General features: G+C 35.1%; 2 protein-coding genes across 2 annotated transcripts in view; both read left to right on the forward strand.

Moving 5' to 3' along the window:
* The first annotated feature begins 1,328 nt into the window (after positions 1–1,328).
* LOC111054134 (disks large-associated protein 4) lies at positions 1,329–16,902 on the forward strand. Its single transcript, XM_039441407.1, has 10 exons — positions 1,329–1,716; positions 5,828–6,120; positions 6,488–6,582; positions 7,377–7,498; positions 8,170–8,523; positions 9,217–9,319; positions 10,784–11,030; positions 12,015–12,171; positions 15,122–15,199; positions 15,504–16,902. The coding sequence occupies exons 1-10, from the start codon at positions 1,566–1,568 to the stop codon at positions 15,686–15,688; spliced, it is 1,785 nt and encodes a 594-aa protein (XP_039297341.1). The 5' UTR covers positions 1,329–1,565; the 3' UTR covers positions 15,689–16,902.
* Positions 16,903–18,699: 1,797 nt separating this feature from the next.
* The window catches only part of LOC111054133 (protein eiger), a 45,868-nt gene continuing 43,655 nt past the window's right edge, over positions 18,700–20,912 (forward strand). The window contains exon 1 of the mRNA XM_022341102.2: positions 18,700–19,024. Within this exon, the coding sequence (XP_022196794.2) occupies positions 18,782–19,024 (243 nt within the window). The 5' untranslated portion in view covers positions 18,700–18,781. The remainder of the gene's footprint in view (positions 19,025–20,912) is intronic.

Below are 20,912 nucleotides of genomic sequence, written 5' to 3' on the forward strand. Positions count from 1 at the left end.
TTATATTACTTCCTTCTCTGTGAAACGTGGTATAAAGAGGGTCGCAGAGAACCGTCAGCCGTTGAAACCACCACAGCCAAAAAAATAGGACAAATTAGGCAATTTCGTCAAACTTGGACAACGACAAACTAAGTATTTTTTGATCCAGCTTATCGCTTCACGCACACGACAAGCATGGTTCGACTCACGGAAATCACCACCTACCGGCCGAAAAATTCTATTGACCAAACCTAATCTGATGAGCCATATTTTTCTGTTTGAGAGATCTCCATATTAGCTCTTTGAATGGCTCGAAAGAGCTACTTTTGAGAACCAACTCATTTTGGAGAGTGAGCGATTTTGATCTGATCACAAGAATGAGCATCTCTTGCCCATCATTGCCCATCTCTACTCCACATGCACAGTTCACATGTTTTCTTGTTGATGTTTGTGGTACCATTGACGGAAACTGAAACTCGCTGGTATCTCTTCTTCTGGTTCCTTCTCCAATCGAAGGTTAGAAATCATCACAGAAATTCTCACTCTATTGATTGCAGTCTTGAATAGTTCCCTTGAATTGTAGCCATTCTCTTGAATTTCACAGCCAGGATATCCTTCTTCTCCCCACACGCCTCTTTCCCAAAATCTTTCCTTGCAATATAAGTCTCAACAGCTCATACTTTTTACCCCTCATTACATGGCCCAAATATTGCAATATAAATGCAATGATCGCTATAGGCCTAATGTATAATAGAATCGCTGGTATATAAATGCTCAATTTATTAAAGTATCTATACTCTTCAAAAACATAATTAATGTGAATAATAATTCTATTTCAATGTAATATTAACGTTTGTATAAGTAATAAATAGTATTCCATTCAATTCATCATATTCAACCATCAACTTTGAGTAACTGGTCAGGCAGTCAACGGTTTGGACGATAGAATTTTTCTGTTGAGTAGAGCCAGGATGATGATCATCAATAATATTAGAATTACTAACCTATAAAATAGATAATAGATAGCAAATTGACCCCTTTCTCTGATCTGAGCATATAAAATCTGTGCCTATAAATATCTCAGCTTTGTTTCCAATTTAGGCTAGTTTTACACTTTTAGAAGGCCTATTTACATTTAAGCCTTTTTTATGTTTCTATAAACTAAGAGGAATACAGGTTCAGTGCTGCCAAAAAAATTATGGATGTAGAATAGGAATAGACCCAGACCCAGTTTGTCTTTCACTGTTCCACTTTGGTTGCGTCCGTACAAACTGACCATTTTTTTGGCGAGTGGCGGCTTTCATGGCTGGTGATACTTCTGCGCCTCGAATATACAATGGGCCGTGTCTATTCTATAACTGGCCTAAGGTGGCAGCAGTCCCGCAGCACTGCTCGTAAACTCGTAACGGTTTTACTTCAAATTTTAGGGTTGGCGCGATCCATGATGGTGTTTGTTCTTTTTCTTTGTTGAGTCACAGAATAGGTAGTTGAGTATTTGTTCCCTCTTCCCTCCTATTATTTTTGTGTTTAGGCAAGTTTTATTGTTTTATATATTGTTTCATTCAAGTTATAAGTTAAAACTCAGGATGGAACGAAAAGATATCTATAAATTTAATCCAAAAATCCAAGACTACAAAGACGTTAGAAGAGGTGATTTAGTTGAACGAAGAAAGAGTAAACGCAAAGAATGTCTGGACCAGAGGAGAAATTGCATCGATGAATGTAATAAAGAACAAGGTTAGTTGAATCTAAGTTTATGTTTGCATGACTGTGTTTATAAATTCTGGAAAGTTTCCATCCTTTGTTTAGTTTTATCTTGAGTAGGCAACAATAATATTGCTTTCTCCCGCCAGAGGTCAAACGACACAACTTTTAGTATTTTTTTACCGTATGGTACAATACTGAGAAATGGGACACTGTGATTAATATCTGCATTTTTGAGTATGGGCCGCGGAATCAGTGTTAGGTTTGGGACCCTTACAAAGTTGAAATGCCATATCTATTAAGCTATATTCAATAAAGGAGGTCAATACGGTACGAGTTCATACGCCATGCCTAACATTTTTGTTGATTTCTTTCATTATTCCGGCTAATTTTGACAGTTGGAAAAAGTTAATTATTTCTGATTGACTTTTTTGCTTTCACTACCCACTTAGGCCTACCATTTGAATCAAAAAAGTAACTAGTAGGCCTAACTATTATGTCGAAAATGTCATGACTAATGCTTGAAATGTCTCGACATTGACGAACACATTCAAATTAGAAAAAAACTAGAGGTCGGATGAACTGACACCAAGATAGGAAAGACTCTGCCAGTTAAATTATAATTGCATATAAAATTCTTACTTATTACGACATCTCATAACTCTGAGAAAAGTGATAACTCTAAGAAAAAACATATTTTCAATTTTACCAGTAAGTTGAATTTCCGTTTAGCCCTAATCCTTCAATCCTGAAACTTTTTCAGCACTAATGGAATATCGGGGATGATATTCTTTATAAATTATGTGGTTGAATTATAGACATTTAAAAAGTCTCAATTTTTCACAAATTTGCAATGCTATCATTGCTTTCATTTAGTGCTTTTTCAGCACTAATGGAATATCGGGGATCATATTCTTCATAAATTTGCAACGCTGTCATTTCCTCATATGAAGGGCCAAGTCACAACTTAGGCTATTTTAGACCGCCGTTTCGAAGCTTGAGCAATGTATTCAAGCGATGTAACTCGTATCCCAGCGTATTAACACGCAACAGTTCAAAAAAAATTTTTTTTTTTTTTCATTCGTTTTGTATTTGATCAGTTTGAGCTGTGGTAGAGTATCTTTATTTAGCTCAGAGCACATGCACTGCCCGAGATAGCCTATCAATGGAGCGACGGCTTTGTTGGAAACTGCAGCATTGGTGACGCGATGCTACGGGGCTTCAAAATGGATTGATTAATTGAACTTGGGAGATGTCTTCAAAAGACATCGCTCACGTTACGTACGCTGGTCGGAAACGGACTGTCAGTTACCCACTTATTCACTGTCTATTCTCAAGAATGTGTAGTGCTTTTTCAGCACTAATGGAATATCGGGGATGATATTCTTTATAAATTATGTGGTTGAATTATAGACATTTAAAAAGTCTCAATTTTTCACAAATTTGCAATGCTATCATTGCTTTCATTTAGTGCTTTTTCAGCACTAATGGAATATCGGGGATGATATTCTTTATAAATTATGTGGTTGAATTATAGACATTTAAAAAGTCTCAATTTTTCACAAATTTGCAATGCTATCATTGCTTTCATTTAGTGCTTTTTCAGCACTAATGGAATATCGGGGATGATATTCTTTATAAATTATGTGGTTGAATTATAGACATTTAAAAAGTCTCAATTTTTCACAAATTTGCAATGCTATCATTGCTTTCATTTAGTGCTTTTTCAGCACTAATGGAATATCGGGGATGATATTCTTTATAAATTATGTGGTTGAATTATAGACATTTAAAAAGTCTCAATTTTTCACAAATTTGCAATGCTATCATTGCTTTCATTTAGTGCTTTTTCAGCACTAATGGAATATCGGGGATGATATTCTTTATAAATTATGTGGTTGAATTATAGACATTTAAAAAGTCTCAATTTTTCACAAATTTGCAATGCTATCATTGCTTTCATTTAGTGCTTTTTCAGCACTAATAAAATATCGGGGATCATATTCTTCATAAATTTGCAACGCTGTCATTTCCTCATATGAAGGGCCAAGTCACAACTTATGTTATACAGACTAGCCTATAGGCTATTTTAGACCGCCGTTTCGAAGCTTGAGCAATGTATTCAAGCGATGTAACTCGTATCCCAGCGTATTAACACGCAACAGTTCAAAAAAAATTTTTTTTTTCATTCGTTTTGTATTTGATCAGTTTGAGCTGTGGTCGAGTATCTTTATTTAGCTCAGAGCACATGCACTGCCCGAGATAGCCTATCAATGGAGCGACGGCTTTGTTGGAAACTGCAGCATTGGTGACGCGATGCTACGGTGCTTCAAAATGGATTGATTAATTGAACTTGGGAGATGTCTTCAAAAGACATCGCTCACGTTACGTACGCTGGTCGGAAACGGACTGTCAGTTACCCACTTATTCACTGTCTATTCTCAAGAATGTGTAGTACTGTATCCATTTGTTGGATGCCTCTGTATAATTATTAGGTACTCCATTTTTTATCTTGTATATTATTAGCGGTATCGTAGAAAATTTTATCTTTCAATTTGAATATGTTTTCCTCAAAATTCTGTATTTCTTTAATCGGTAGTGCTCATGTGGCATTACTATCCACTTTTACTTATTGCATATAAACATTAATTAACATGAGACGATTAGTGGGGAATACAGAATTTAAATTAGACAGTTTGTTGGTTAAATTTTTATTCTAGACTGAATATTTTGATTATTCTTGATTTGTTAGGTAACAGTCATTTATTTGTAATGCATTTTTTATTACTCCTCTCTGGGGTGGTGTTTTACATGCGATCAGATAAATTATTTTAAAATATATCAATAATGAATAGCCTGTACTACAATTAGTATCTCTCTCTCTCTCTCCAATGGTGCTACAGCCCAAATCGGGCTTTGGCCTCAATTAAACTTTGCCTTCAGACATCTCTATCCATTGCTGCACCTTTCCATCTCTTCACACGTATCATTTCCCTAGCGTCCTTAGCCACTCTATCCTCCCATCGCTCTCTTAGTCTTCCAACAGGTCTCCTTCCGCCAGGCTGTCCCACGAATACCTTCCTTGGCACACGTATATCTGGCATCCGTTGCAAATGTCCTGCCCATCGGAGCCGCATCAATCTTATGTGGGCCGATAGTGGGGGTTCTCTATAGAGTGTTGCTAACTCTGCATTAGTACGGATACGCCACTGTCCTGCCTCACACACCGGTCCTTATATTCTTCGCAGCATCTTTCTCTCAAATACATTCAACAGGTCTGCTGTTCTGGCTGTCATTGTTCATGTCTCACTTCCGTAACACCACTTTCCTTATAATGTTTTTATATAGTTTTATCTTGCATTCACGGTGTACATTCCTAGCTTTGAATATGCATATAAGGGAGAAAAATGTGCGGTTGGCTGCAGTGATACGTTTTTGAACTTCTTTGAGTTCCTCATTAGTATCCGTTATGCAACTCCCTAGGTAAGTGAAATTGTCAACTACTTCATAGTGCTTCCCTCCACATTCCATGAGTTGTCCGAGTCTATTTCGATGCTGTCTACTCTGGAGCAATACTTTTGTTTTTTCAGTGTTTATCTCCAGCCCAACATCTGATGCACCCTCCTCCAACTCCATTGCTACATTTTTCACAGCCATCATAGATCTACCAAGTATGCCAATATCATCTGCATAGCCTAGTATTTGGACTGACTTCATCATCAGTGTTCCACACCTATCCACTGAAGTCCTCCTTATAGCATGCTCTAGTGCCAAGTTAAAGAGCATTGGTGCAATTCCATTTCCTTGCTTTAGGCCATGCTTCGTTTCGAAATATTCTGTCAGCTCTCCAGCCACTCTGACTTGGCAAACCGTATTCTCCATTGTGGCTCTGACTAGCCTCACCAGCTTTGATTATATGTTGAAGTCTAACATGATTGTATACAGCCTGTCTCTTGTGATGCTGTCATAGGCCTGCCTGAAGTCGACAAACATTGCGAATATATCTATATATACATTAGTATTATTGATACATTTAGTATCAACTATCATAAATTTTTACTACTAGATAGGAAATCTCTAAGATTCACACTTCTCCAAGATCTAATTATCTTCTATTTTTATTTCAAATAACTTAATTTTTCAGATGTGCAATGTACCATCTCAAAGGGAAAAGAAAACAGACGTGATCTACTGAAGAAGTGGAAAGAAGAGCAAAAGAGAGAGAACCAGAAAAATGTCAAGAAACCGTTCGTTGTGGGGATTGTGAGACACAATGCTGGATCACCAATGTTCAAACCTGTTGCCCCTCTCAAGGAGTTGAGAAAACCAATAAAAGTTCAAGTGACGAGGCCTCAGGCCACCACTTCCAGAGTGACCGCGACTTCCAACACAACGGGCGTCTATTGCTTCGGACGACAAAATCCTGCCCAGCATAAGGTTTTTAATCAACATTATTATTCTCTTCATCTCAATCAATTCAATTTTTTAACAGACACAAACACATAGAAAACAGAAACGATGCAAAATAAACACAATAAAAACAATTTGCTAAATGGCGAGGTGCTGCTAAGTGATACTTTGCTACTCATAATTCAAATACTCGTAGCATTAATCCTGGGATTTGAACTAGAGCATATGCCGTGGGTCACATATCGACATCACGTTCTCCAATATGCAGCATTAGATCTTCCTTTTTCATTATTGTACTTGAATAACAGATCAAATTTCAAGTGTTATATTCACTTTTAGTTTATTTGCGGTTTAGAGATTTAATTACTGAACAGGTATTCATTTTACTTTCCAGTTTAAGGTGGCCAACAGTGTCAAAAAGCTCACTGTTCCAATCGCCCCTTCATTCATGGATCCGTCAAAAAGAGGGAAATTGGCTTTAAAGAGCAAGTAAGTATATACATCTAATTACTATACTATTAAATATATTTAATAACTTCACAATGATATCCAGTACCTAACATGAAACGGTCATCGTAATATGTAGTTGAAAAATGAACTAGTGGTAAATGTATTTATTACTAGATTAAAACCACATGCCTGTATGCATACATCCTTGTATTACATTGCTAGACCAATAACACAGATCTATCCAAATGAATAATTTTCGTTTTAAATAATATCTAATCTATTGAAATGTAAATATCGTAGCACGATTATCCCACACAGCCATACTAACAGTGTTCCATTTATTTTTATATTGATTATATAACTTTATATTTATTGTCTCTGAATTTGGCCACGTCAAGAAATATCTTGGACATGATTTCAACTCTGGTTATATAAGTTCGGAAATTTTACAATATAGTCTCCAAGCTACAATATGTCCAGTTTTGAAGTCTATCAATGGTTCTATACATTCTTCTAAGCTCTGTCCGTGCTCTGGTCTTGTAAATTGTGAGAGACGGATAATTCAGATGCCACTGTACTGTATTTTTTTATCCGAATATCCAACATTATTTATGTGTTTCTAGTATATCATTCTAATGCGGTGTGAGCGTTAGTTGTAGCTGCTTAAACTTCAAAGACATTCTGCTCTTCAATTGTGTTGTTATTATGTTGTAATTAGCAGCAATACCTTTCAAATAGTAATCAATCAATCAACTCAATGTCATTGAAATGAGGATCGTTTTATATCGTACAATCTCTTTCAGTATATCATTTTTGTTTTGTCTTTTTCTTAGGGCCGAAACAAGTGCAGTGTTGGCCTCCAAACAGAATGCTAATTCAACGTATAAAAAGACAGTGAAAGGGAACCCAGCTCCAGCTGAAAAACGTGTGACAAGAGCAATGACCGCGGCTAAAGGTGGGAAGATGCTAGATTGATAAAAAGTTTCTGAATTGAAGATTATTTTCCATTAATCAAAATGATATCAAAATATTGGACTCTGCCAGAAGACTAAAAACAAAAATCGGATTTCCCAGGTTCTGAGAAATTATAGTGAATTTCTCAAATCTCTACTTCAACTACAGATTGTTAAACCAAGTCAGCAGTGTTGCAAAATGGTTTCTCCTATGAATATCATCTCAATGCTAGTTGAATAGCTTGTAGATTCCCAGTCTTGAGCAGATCCAATGAATATAAGTTTAAATACTTGAGTTATAAGTTTAGTTTTTAAGTTTTATAACTATATAAGTTTAATTTACTCTATTTACATTAGAGTAAATTCCTACAGTCTGATGATGACCAACAACAGGTCGAAACGATCGTCACTACCAATGTAAGTGCATTTTCACTCCAAAAGTGTTTTTAAAATTCAAGTTTAATTTTAATAGTAAAAAAGTATGGATATACAACAGAGATTCATGTTGATTTACCAGATCATCTAACGTCCATTTTCTTTAAGGGAAAAATTGAATTATTTTATTTATTCAGATTTTGATATTTTTTATCAACTCATCATATTCATGTTGAAAATAGTAAACTAGGAATGCTATCTTACTGCCTTCCTCATCTAATTCAATGAATATTTACAGGGGCTGTGAGAAAGTCGCCAATCAAGAAAGTTGTGACAAAAAATGTGAACGAGTCATCTTTAAAGGCCAAACCATCCAAAAAAGTGGCATTTGAAGGGAATGAACAGACTGACGAAGTAAGAACACCCGAAGTCGAAACGGTCATTAAAAATGTTGTGCCCACTCCTGCAGTAACGAGAAAAAGTGATAAAACTGCGTATTCATCAAAGACCAGACGATCTAGAAGACACAGAGTGGCATTCGAAGTTGATCACTCTGACGAAAATATTACACCTGAAGCCAATAGAATTGCACAACATTTTGTGCCAACTCCTGCCCCCAGGATCAAACAGCTACAAATTGATTCAGATGAAGGTAGGTCGATTGATAGGCTTCATAATTTTGTAATGACCATCTATTTGAGCATTGAACCATAGATGTTACTCACACTTATTTATTCATTTATCATAAATTGCACTTTTGGGGCTATTGAAAATGAACACACTAATCCAAAACTTCTCTTTTAACTGATTTCAGTAAATTATTTTATTATTTTGATTCCAGTTAATCATTTATTAAATCATTCAGAATGACACAACTTCTAGAAAAGTACCACAGACTTAAGCCCAAATCGGTTCCAATTTTAATTTATACAACAGTCTAAATGTAGCTAGATTATATATAACTTTGTTTCACATTTTTTAGTTTAACTCCAATTTACAATACAAAACCAACAAAAATACAAATTTGTAATTTGATAATACTTAATGAATTAAATCAATTACAAACCATTGCTGCAGTTTTGCAGCACCATTGCAGTGCAATGGTATATCCATTATTCATTAATGGAAAATATCATTTTTCCATTATTCAATAATGTTAGTAGACATACAATGTGTAATACTTCTTATATTCTTCAACGATGGTAAAAGATGGTATAATGTGTAGCCTTCAGAAATTTTTTCATACGTCAAGGCTCGTGGAAAAAACTTCCAACAAAGTGTCTCTTTGCTTACTAGGCAGATGAATAACTACAGTATTGTTATTTGGTTCTTATTTGAATTGCAGACGAAAATGAAGCTGAGGAAGAAGCGCACATAGCTATGGAAACCGATACTAATGCCAGTGCAGAGAACACATCCACTACAGCTAGAGGAGCACAAGAGTTCTAGTGAGTGCATTATCCAATATAACAATAGGCCATCTCAACTAAATAAACGATTTTAATAAATACTATATACATTTTTCGATTTAATGAATTGTGGGTTAGATTTAAGAATAGGCAAATATTGTTGGGCTTTGATCATGTTTATTTTAATTATCATGAAAATACAGTACACATTTTTAACTTCATCAATTCTGAAACCTGAGTACAGTAGGCTTTACTCATTTGCTTGGATTTTAAAATAACTGTCATCTTCCTCAATAAATATAAATTTTATTCCAAGAAAAAATAACAATAAGAAATTTATTGTTTAAAAGGAGTGAATCTTTATTCTTGTAAAACGCTCATCAGATCGAAGCAGTAATGTTATTTCAAAATCCGGAAACAAAAAAATATACGTATATTTTCTAGTATTTTGCAAACTTTATTATTTTGTGTACTGTACCGGTATTCTAGTACCAGTATTTTATGAGAAACGTTCCAAGCTGTTAAATGTTCATTGTGCTGTACGGCATTATTGATGCTTCCTTCAATGACCCTTGAAGAAGAGCTATGCTTTCATGGGTCAAGATAAGAGTCTCAATCTCCATAAGGACTCTATATTAATCAATAGTTATTACTCATTATTTTGTACTTCCAGGGAGCAGACTTCAAATATAACCTAAACTATGAGCTACTACTGTACCTTCCTATCTCCAACATAAGCCCTTAAAAACATACACCAATAAAGTTATATTGCATGTTATTTAAATGGAGTTACTGCTAGACTCTTGCGCGTATAGTGACCACTTCACTCCCCTGTTAATGTCCCCAGGGCAAAATGTAGTGCTTTAGTATTATGTTTATATAGTGAAGTGTGATTTTGAGTAGTTAGAATAGAATCACTCCATACATGTTAAATTACAATGATCAGATAATTTCAAATAATGTGTATTAATTGGCATCACTATAGTACAAGTAATACACTGTAACACAAGAATATGAGAAATAAAACTAGAAAATAGTGATGATTTACATGGAGTGGCGAAGTTGGGACGAAGAGGCAAGTCCTGTCTTCCACTTAACCTAGTTCTTGGAAGAAGAAATGTTTTTTCATGTAGCTCATTTATAATAGTTAACCAAAGTGATTCACAGGCTCGCTCTGCTCTCCCACTCATGTAGAACAAATAGGCTCACTTCCCTCGCGTGTTCATTCATTAATTTGTTAATAATTAATTATTTGAATAAATTGAACATTTCTTAAAATTTTTGAATAATACATTCCTTTTTTCCAATGTCCCGTTTTGAATTTGTATAGGAAATAGTTTGGGCTTATATGCCTTTTGTTTCCAAACGGATTACTTGAGAATGAATAAGTAACACAAATTATAGGTATATGGAAAAGATTTGAATATTGTTGTCGATTTAGAGATGTTACCTATTGCTGATATGAGTTTGTGATATGAGTTTCTGACGAAGCCTGTTTTACAGTGACCGGCTGCAGAGAGAGACAGATGCTCTGCTACAGTGCTGCGACCGTTGGTCGACACCCGCCTTCAAACAGAGCGTGCCCCAAGAGGTGTCCGACGAAATCGACTCGACGGTCGGCCAAGCGCGCCTACTTGTCGGTGACAAATTCCAACAATTCAAACGTTTGATACACCGATTTGAAGAAGGATCCCAACCACCTGTCACCAGTGAAGATCTGAATGGGTTCTGGGATATGATATACATTCAGGTGGGTGATTGCTATCTATGATAAAACAGTTATACTGTACGTATGGAAAGACACAAAATTGATAGTTTTTGAAAAGCAGAACTGATCTTACATTTCAACTGCATTTTCAATCCTGTTTTTTATTGTTCTAAGATTTCCTTCAAACTTTCAGCATTATGTAATGGGAAGCAATGGTGTTATTCAACTTAGAATGAATGACTTCTTTATTTTAAAACTTGGCGAAGTTTGGACAGCAAAGTCCACTCTACCACCTGACAATTTTAATGTTGACAAATTTATTTAAGTGAATCTACAACCTACAACGACTTGTGTGGTTAGCAATGATACTTTTTATAGAAAAATTAGTTAGTGACTACTTCTATGTATCCAAACAACATTTATGAAAATCAGAATTAGCTTTTATATTATCCTTGAAATGCAAAATTTCCAAAAACCTTGTATATACGTCGACGCGCAATTAAAAAAGGAACATACCTGTCAAATTTCATGAAAATCTATTACCGCGTTTCGCCGTAAATGCGCAACATATAAACATTTAAACATTAAGAGAAATGCCAAACCGTCGGCTTGAATCTTAGACCTCACTTCGCTCGGTTAATAAAGACGATACTGAACTGGTAATGGCATCGACCATACAAGCCGGCCTACCCCTCCGTTACATGCGAATGAACTTATCAAAAAATATCAGAAAGAGGTATTTTGGATTCTACAACCCCCGGAAGTAACAGCACTGAGCTCAGTGCCCTAGTACCATAAGAAAGTACCATAAGTGCCCTAGATATTGATAAGAAATGATTAAAGTTTTCATTGTTATCCATTTTTCAGTACGGTAACTATTATTAAACGAAAATCCCCATTTTTCAATAGTTTCCGTGCTCTGACTTTCACTCTGTGAAATCATGGAATTTGTAATTTTAATTTCTTCAAATTGTTTTATTTTTCATTTCCTATTATCACTGTTTAATATGATAAATTGATTCCCAGGTTGATAAAATGAATGAAAGATTCGATCACCTTGCTGATTTGAAGGAGCGCAATTGGACAAAGAAAACTGTGGAAATAGCTGCAAAAAAGAAGGTAGCCGCTAAGCCTAAAGCTACCAGACCAGTCGTCAAATCCAGATTTCAGGAGTTCATGGCCAGTAAGTATAATTTAGAACAATACTAAAACTCGCAAACTTGGAAAATTAATGAATGAATAAATACGTGTCACCACAAAAGTTGAAATATAAGTTTGTAATGTAATGTTCAAAAATGTACACTTTCCACTTTTGTTTCACTTCATTAATTTGAGTCCAACTTTTAGACCAGAAACCCCCAAACTAGAAACTTTAAATTGAGACGATTAGAATCCAGATCAAAATGTTGAATGATATTATTATCTGTTCCTCAGTAGTCCAATCAACTAAGGGTTATGCTTTGAATAATATTCATCTATTCCTCAGTAGTCCAGTCAACGAGGGGTTATAGAAAGAAAATTTTGGAAGACAATTTTTGACCCCGTAGTTCTATTAAGGCTGGAAGTGATTATATACCTGCTGAGGTATATAAGTGTGGGGGACAAAAACTAACAAGATTATGTCATGAACTGATAACTGGAATATGGGTAAGTGAGGAAATGCCGGATGAATGGAAAAGAGGAATAATTTGTCCTATTTTTAAGAAAGGGGACAAACTCATGTGCAATAATTATAGGGGAATAACACTGCTCAACATAGCCTATAAAATCTTCTCCACAATTATTTTTAAGCGAGTGACGTTATATGCAGAGGAAGAACTCAGTGAAGTTCAGTGTGGGTTCAGAAACAACAGAGGGACAACGGACCAAATATTTGTAATGAGGCAGACAATGGAGAAGTGCTATGAGTTTAATGTAGACTTGCACATTGTATTTGTTGACTTCCGGTAGGCTTTCGACAGTGTAGACAGGAAGCAGTTACCTACAGTACTTACCAGGTGTGGTTTACCAAGAAAGTTGGTAAAAATGGCCTTACTCACAATGGAAGGTGCAAGAGCTTGTGTCAGAATAGATAACAAGTTAAGTAAAGAATTTAGTGTGAATAGAGGCGTAAGGCAGGGTGATGCACTCTCGGCAGTTATCTTTAACCTGGCACTTGATGTTATTCTTAAAGCATTGCAGACAAGCGGCAGTATTGTAACTAAGTCCAAGCAAGCATATGCGTACGCAGATGATGTGTTGCTTATATCAAGAAGCAAAGCTGGTGTGGTTGACATGCTCCAAACTCTAAAAAATGAAGGAAAGGAGTTGGGTCTTGAGATTAATATAGAAAAATCTAAGTATCTTATGTCAGCAAAAGAGAGAGGAAGACATGTTGGTGATCTGGAATGTGGGGGAGGAGTTTGGCTTCAAAATGTGAGGGAGTTCAAGTACTTGAGTTGGCTTCTCAATAGTGAGAACAAGGTACGAGAGGACGTGGAAAGCAGGATTTTAGCTGCAAACAAGGCGTACTTTGTCCACATGAAACTAATGAAGTCAAAGCTCTTATCACGCATGTCTAAGCTGCGGCTATACAAAACACTGATCTGACCAGTGGCCAGTCTCCCGTGCTGAGACGTGGACGCTGACTAGTAGAGAAGAGCAAGCATTGCGTGTTTTTGAGAGAAAAATTGTAAGGCGTATCATGGGACCAGTCAGAACAGAATATAGGTGGCGCATTAGAAATAATGAAGAGATTGCCAATTTCATGGGACCCAGAAGATATTGTACGAGTTATAAAGGCGCAACGGTTGAGATGGTTGGGCATGTCCAGAGAATGGAGCACAGGCTACCGCATAATTTGTTAAAAAGTAAAATGATTGGTACCCGTAGAAGAGGAAGGCCCAGGAGGAGGTGGCTGGAGGATGTGAGGGCCGATTTGCGTGTTTTGGGCGTCAGAGGATGGGAGAATGTGGCGGAGAGGAGAGTCGATTGGAGGCGAATTGTGCAGGAGGCCAAGGTCCACATCGGACTGTTGCGCCAATGAAAGTAAGTTCTATTAAGGGTGGTATGGAAGTAAACATATCAAAAGTCCCCACCCCTACCCCCTGTGCTAAGGTGGTTCAAAGGTGTTTTCTGGCCTCTCGCATTAAACTCGAAAACTATGCATATTATGGACATGATTATTCTATACAAAATTAAATACATAATTTCCTTCAATATTCATTTCACAACTTTTTCGAGATATTCGCTATTGAAGGTGTGACATTTTTGAAAAAAACTAGTTTGCCTCCATTTTTTGTTATTTTAGCCCTCATAACTTTTTTAAAATTGATGGAAAAAATCACTGCGGGTTATGAGCTTATAGAGCATTAAATTCTCTTCAAATTGATGTATAATTTCTCTATTCTATTGCTATGCAGGATATCCGTTGTGGAATTCCTTCACTAAACAATATTTTTTGCCTATATGGAACAAAACGGACTAATGCTAAATCTTGCCTCATTTTAATCAAAGAGATAGATTATTTCTATTGATCTATCATTTTCAACTTTTATTCTATTCAATGCTAATTTCTAAATGCTATTTACACTACATAATTATGCATCATTGTATAAAATTATATTTACATATTTGAATTTTTGAATGATTATCAAGTTATCATGTGTGCACTAATGTGAGTTACAATTTGGCTTTTCGTTCTCATAATTTGGAGGTAGAGTTTTCTCCAAGTTTACTCCTATATCATATATTCATTTTATATAAAAATACTATTGCGTAAAATATTTTTATTTAAAATTATGTTCTTTTTTGTGTAGTTGAGAAGTTGATATTGTGGTAATTATTCATATTAAATACAAAATACTAAGAAATCGTCAAAAACCACAGATTTATTGATAGTTAGAAAGACCGGTTTCGGTTGTTACACCATTGTCAATCTATGATAAACTCAATCAGAGATTGATTATTTTTATCAAAAACTCAAGAGTTTATCAGAGATTGACAATGGTGACAACCGAACATCACCGAATGGTGATGGACAACCGAAACCGGTCTTTCTAACTATCAATAAATCTGTGGTTTTTGACAATTCTTAGTCTTTTTATTTAATTAAAATTATGTCCCCCATTACTCCAATGAATTTCATTTTTCAGAAAAGAAACTGGAGATCTCCAAAAAGAGTTGTGATTCACAGAATGAAACCCTTGAAGAAGGAACCCAGTCAAAAACAGGTAATTATTTGTTCATTTTACTCATATATTACAATATAGGAAAAATTACATAGGTGGGGGAATCTATGGGAACCTTTATTTACGCAGGTGGGAATGTTTTCATTATTTAAACGTTTAGAACAATTTTCGTGCAAGGCATCATATGACACCACAACAGGTTTCATTTTGTATGTCTATGTGTAAGTATATTTCATTAATCAATTGTTGATTCATTCATTTCTTGTTGTTTGTAGTACCATATTTGTGACTGAGTGAATCATTGGATTGTTTTCAATATATGTATTACATTTGGATTTGGTTTCAGATACGCCAGTTGGTACTCCATTACAAGATAAGATGATGCGGCTAGCTCTTGACACAAGTAGAAGTGAACGAAGACGCTCTTCGTTGGCCTCCGCTAGTCGCGTGCTGCGTACGTCACTCATTGCAAAGACTCTAGCCAGCCCATCGACTGGAAACACTCCCAAAGTGAATCTTCAACGACTCTAGAATTATCAGTGACTAAAAGATTTGAAATGCTGTACAGTACCTGTCTAGTCAAAAACTCTATGGCTCAACTCACACTTACGCGACTCAGGTCGAGAAGAGACTCGACTCTAGTCGAGAGCATGAGATTTAAAATGCTGACGTCGCGGCGAGACTAGAATCGACTGGTGAGTGTCACCATTTATTTGGAAACACATGCTCTCGACTAGAGTCGAGTCTCTTCTCGACCTGAGTCGCGTAAGTGTGAGTTGAGCCTAATTGTGTAAAGGCTTGGGACCTTGAAACATCCAAGAATGGACCACATCAAGATGGTGCTGCATTTTGAAAATGATATAATTTTTTCAAATAATAAAATGCACTCCAAACCACATGACAAGTAGTAAGTACTGTAGTGCTCTAATCTGTGCGCGTGCCTTATATATAACTTATGTTATTGGAACTCAGTGACTGTTGTGAAAAATATGTTTTCAAGAAAAAACTATTATTGTGAATCCAAAAATTATTAAACTCCGGCGTATGGAGCCACAGCACAAATATGAATGGGTAAATGAATGAATGAATAGCTCAGATGAGTGTGCGGATGTAAATAAGTTTATTCTTTAATTAAATAATGTAATATTTTTAAAAAATCTTATAAACGATAGACTTTATAAATTTACATAAAATACTTTTTAAATTATTTTCTCACTTTTGACTTATTGGTGATTTTGTAATTTTTTTGACTTCTATATAGATTTCACATGTTGATTGAATGTAGTGTTCATTCTTGTACTTGAGTTTTGTGTTTATAATTTCTTTATTGATAGTTTGTTGTTCTTTCAAACTATTAATATGGTTTTAAATTATTGACTTTATTTGAAATTCATGTTGTTTTCGATTGTCATGTTATTTATTCGAATACTGTTTTTCAATAATAATAATTCCTTTGTGCAGTATAGAAATAATGTATTGAAACATTCCCACCAAATATTTGTTCAAATCTCTTTAACTAGATGCCTGTAAATACTGTATTTTCCACTTTATAGAAAGACGTTCTACTGTATATGTATAAATTATCAAATGATGTGAATATCAGGCTACCTACTGATACCCAATAGGATATTGATTATTAAATATGTTTGTGTTTTACTCTTTGTACATTACTTGTTATTTATAGTTGATATGTAGATAGTTTGACATCTTGTTCGACTCCTCTGATTAAATATCTTCAAACATGATTGAATTTTCTCTTATTGATTTCTACTTACCCTTTTCTACTCGCATAACTACCCGTAGGAAAAAAGAGTATTTTTCCAAAATTTTAAGTTCTGTTTTTATATATCGAGAAGTTTTCTCCAATTTTCAAGATCCCACAAGTAACAATTGGTATTGCGAGTTTTTGTATTTTGTTATGCTCACAACCTACCGTATTGTATGATGTGATATTGCATAATAGGCCATACGGTACTCATACTGTATTATTTTTACAAAATGCATTTATAATAATCCTTAATAATCAAACATTGATGCTCTTTTAGTCCTACGTATCATTATGTAGATCAAACCTTATGAAATTAATTTATAATTCGTTTTTCAATTAATTTAATTAAACTTTAAAGTGAAAAATGATAATGTTTACTTTTATAAAATAGAATCGTAGTACCCTTTTTGATATTAATAAAGTAATAGATTAAAAATACAAATTATAACAACTAGTTATAAAAACTTGAAGATTGTGTGGATCACTGAAACTAGTTGTTATAATTTGTGTTTTTATTAATTTCAAAAAATTATAGTAGGTACCATAATTCTATTTTATAAATAGCCCTGAATTCATACATTTTAAGAAGATAATGTTCACGTTTGTGGGCAACAATGTTCTGTGATGATGTTTGCACATATCGAGTCATGGTAAAAATTACCAATCTTCAGTAGGCTTCTATGTTTAGGGTTGGGGTGAGCTTTCGGTGAAGGATTCAATAATGGAGCTCTAATGAATTTTTCAAGCAGGGTATGTGAAGAAAGTTTGATAATATAGATGGAAGTTTAAATTATTTGGTTGATGTTTTGTACAAGATTGTTCCAATACATCTGATTTTTGGTTTTTTCATGTGGAGTATTTAGTTGAGTATTGCATGTCTATAAAAGTAAGGTTCAGAATTAGATGTATTGAAACAAGCTGTTTTCAAATATTGTCATCCTTAGATATATGACAACGTTTTATACTGACAAACGATTTGTCTCAACATTGAAGAACTAATGACATTCACCTTAATAAAAATCACAAAATTCGAGGGCAATGCAAAATTTAATTTTATGGGTGATTCTACTGAAGGAATCACTCACATAAAATTTAGAAAATAAGTTGTAAAACTATATCAAAATAATTTTTCACCATAATCTCATTCCATTGCCCACCCACAAGTTGATAAAAGTTTATGTGGGCATCAACCGCAATAAAAATATGTATTTTGAAAATTGATAAGAGAATAAATAGAATACTACCAATAATAAATTCTATACCTTGAGCAAAACCTACCACAGATTATAGAAAACTCTTTTTTCGTGTAGGCTATATTATCTTCATCTTTGGCAATGCTAACTTTATTATGAAAAATTAAAAAATCAAAGTAGGTACCAGTACCTTTTTTCAACTTTTCATTTCTCACAGCATGTTTCAACCTATAATGTCATTTTCAAGTAAGTGAGTGAAGCACTTGAAAATTACATTATAAGTTGAAACATGTGAGAAATGAAATAAGCTGATGAAGGGTACTTTGTTTTTCTAATTTTTACATAAATACGAGTCCCTTACCAAGAAAGTAAATGACTACCTATTATGCTTATTTTTGATCATTGTAAGTTTTATTATTTTTGCGGTTTATTGATAGCAAAGACGATATCTTTTGACGTTGGTAGGCTGTTGACCAATGTTTTTCTTGAATTAGGATGAGAATGAGAATAATCAAATATTTATCTTGAATCATCCGTATCTTGACTTGCAACGGAGCAGTTCTGTTTGTAGCAGGTGTGTGTGATCAGCTGAGTGGATGCTGGCTGACCATCAGTCAGCCCGCGATGCCATCGGAGGCGGCAGTGCGCTCCTGAGTGGCGGCAATGGGCGAGTCGAAGGCGGCAGAGGCGGCAACAGGTGGGGGCGGCATCACCAAAGTCAGTCTCGTCTCTTTGGCTCTCACCGTTCTGCTGGGCGCTCTGGTGACCGCCGCGTTCTTCTACCTGCAGCTGAGTGTTCGCACAGAAAATGAGGCTCTCAGGCACCGAATTGAGTCACTCGACCGACAGTTGACGGCCCTCAGTGATGCTGTCGTCCAACTCAACAATAAAACACAGGAGTTGATTGTGAGTTTATGGGAAATTATTCAAAATAAGGCATGCTATTTTCAATCATTGTATAAGATTATCTAAACAGTGGCCCAATTCTTAGGTTAATATCACACTATTAGTCAGTCGCGTAACGTACACCCCCGCTGCCCCCGCGGCGCGGGGGGGGTCTGGGTCCGATTTTAAATTACCCGGTCTAGGGGGCCTGGGTTAGGGCCCGAAATGATAATTATATATTGCATACTTTAAAAAGAAAAATTAAATAATCATGAAAGTAACTTTTGATAAAAAAGCAGAAGTTTTATTGTGGAAAATGACAGGTTTCATTTATTGTGTAAGAAGAAAATAATATGCAATAGAACAATGTTATCAGTTTGGTTATAAATTAATATCAAGAGAATACAAGTAGAAAATAATGAATAAGGCAAGAAAGAGAAACAATCATTGTTCAAATCTACTCGTAATAATAATTATAGTTCCATTGACAGAGCTTCAATAATTGTGTGCTGGTAGTGAGCTTATTGAAAAATTAGGAATGTTGTTTGTTTACAAATCATAAAAATTTATATAAATCTGGTGAGACAATCCAGACTGAGACTATTCAAACCACTTACTTATAGGTAGATAAGATTCACTTCTTTTCTCTCTGATTCAAACAAAGATTGTCAGAATGGCTCTAAAGTAGATCGTTATCTTTATTTACTATCTTTAAGTAAGCATTGGAGGAAAGAAATTATTTTCCCATTGAATTCCTGAACATATATACCATATAGTGTGGCAGGGGCGCCGTAAATATAAATACTATATTAAAATAGCTTACTCAATTCATTATTTCATTTGCAATTCCCATTCGCATTCAGTGGTTCAGTTCCTCTCGAATCGTGTTATTGAATTGTAGAATTCAATCGAGAACAAGTTTTATTTTTTCAACTAAGCTATGTAATTCACTCATGAAAGATGTACGTTCACATTAGGGTTCAATGCTTGGAATTAAGGGAGAAGGGGGCTGGAGAAAGGTGGTACGATTTTAGAAGAGGGGCCCGGATTTTTTTTTTTTGCGGGGGGGCCCGGTTTGGAAACGTTACGCCACTGCACACTATCAAATATTTTATAAACGATCTGTGACTGTGACCAATTTTCACCTAAGATTTGTTAAGTGATTCTTTGAAAAGCCCGTTTTGGACAGTAAAATATTTCATAGAACTTGACCTATTAAGTTATGAAATATCAGATAATTAATACAGGCCTTTGAACTCGGACGTCCCTGTAATTCAAGCTACTTACACACTTGACATAAAAATGCAATGTCCCTATGACCCTATATACTCAGGTGACCTCGGTATTGACTTAATTTGCATACAGAAACGACTTGTCTCTGTGTTTCATATCATATTTATCATGTGAGAATGTGATTACTTTGTTCGAATCAACTCTTGCATTATTTATTTAGGCTATACTATACTATTTATTTATTCTCTCTTGTTCAAAGTAGAACAGTTTTTCGTGTGTTTTGTTTTTTACAAGTAAGATTATGCTTGTTTTTTATTTTCTGTGCAGTAAAATGAAACCAAAGTTGATTTTGTCTGTAGAAAGCTTCTCCCTATGTATTACAGGTTACAGAAACTTCTAACTTATATTAAACTGGTATGGTGCGGTGCGATCAGTTTTTTATGATAAGACTTTTTCTAAGGATCGCCACATTTATATTGGATTGATTAAATAAAAGGGTATGATAATAAAACTGGGAACTGTTAGTTTGTCTCGCTGATGATTTTGTGGGTTGTTAATGATGCAATAAATTCCAGACGGAATAAAAATCATTCCCATATGACTTGTGAAGCTATAGAAAAGTTGCGACGTTCCAGACTACAAGCTAACATCACGTTTCCAAACGAATGACAAATTT

Source organism: Nilaparvata lugens, chromosome 1 (genome assembly GCF_014356525.2).
Source record: "Nilaparvata lugens isolate BPH chromosome 1, ASM1435652v1, whole genome shotgun sequence".
NCBI classification, from domain to species: Eukaryota; Metazoa; Arthropoda; class Insecta; order Hemiptera; family Delphacidae; genus Nilaparvata; species Nilaparvata lugens.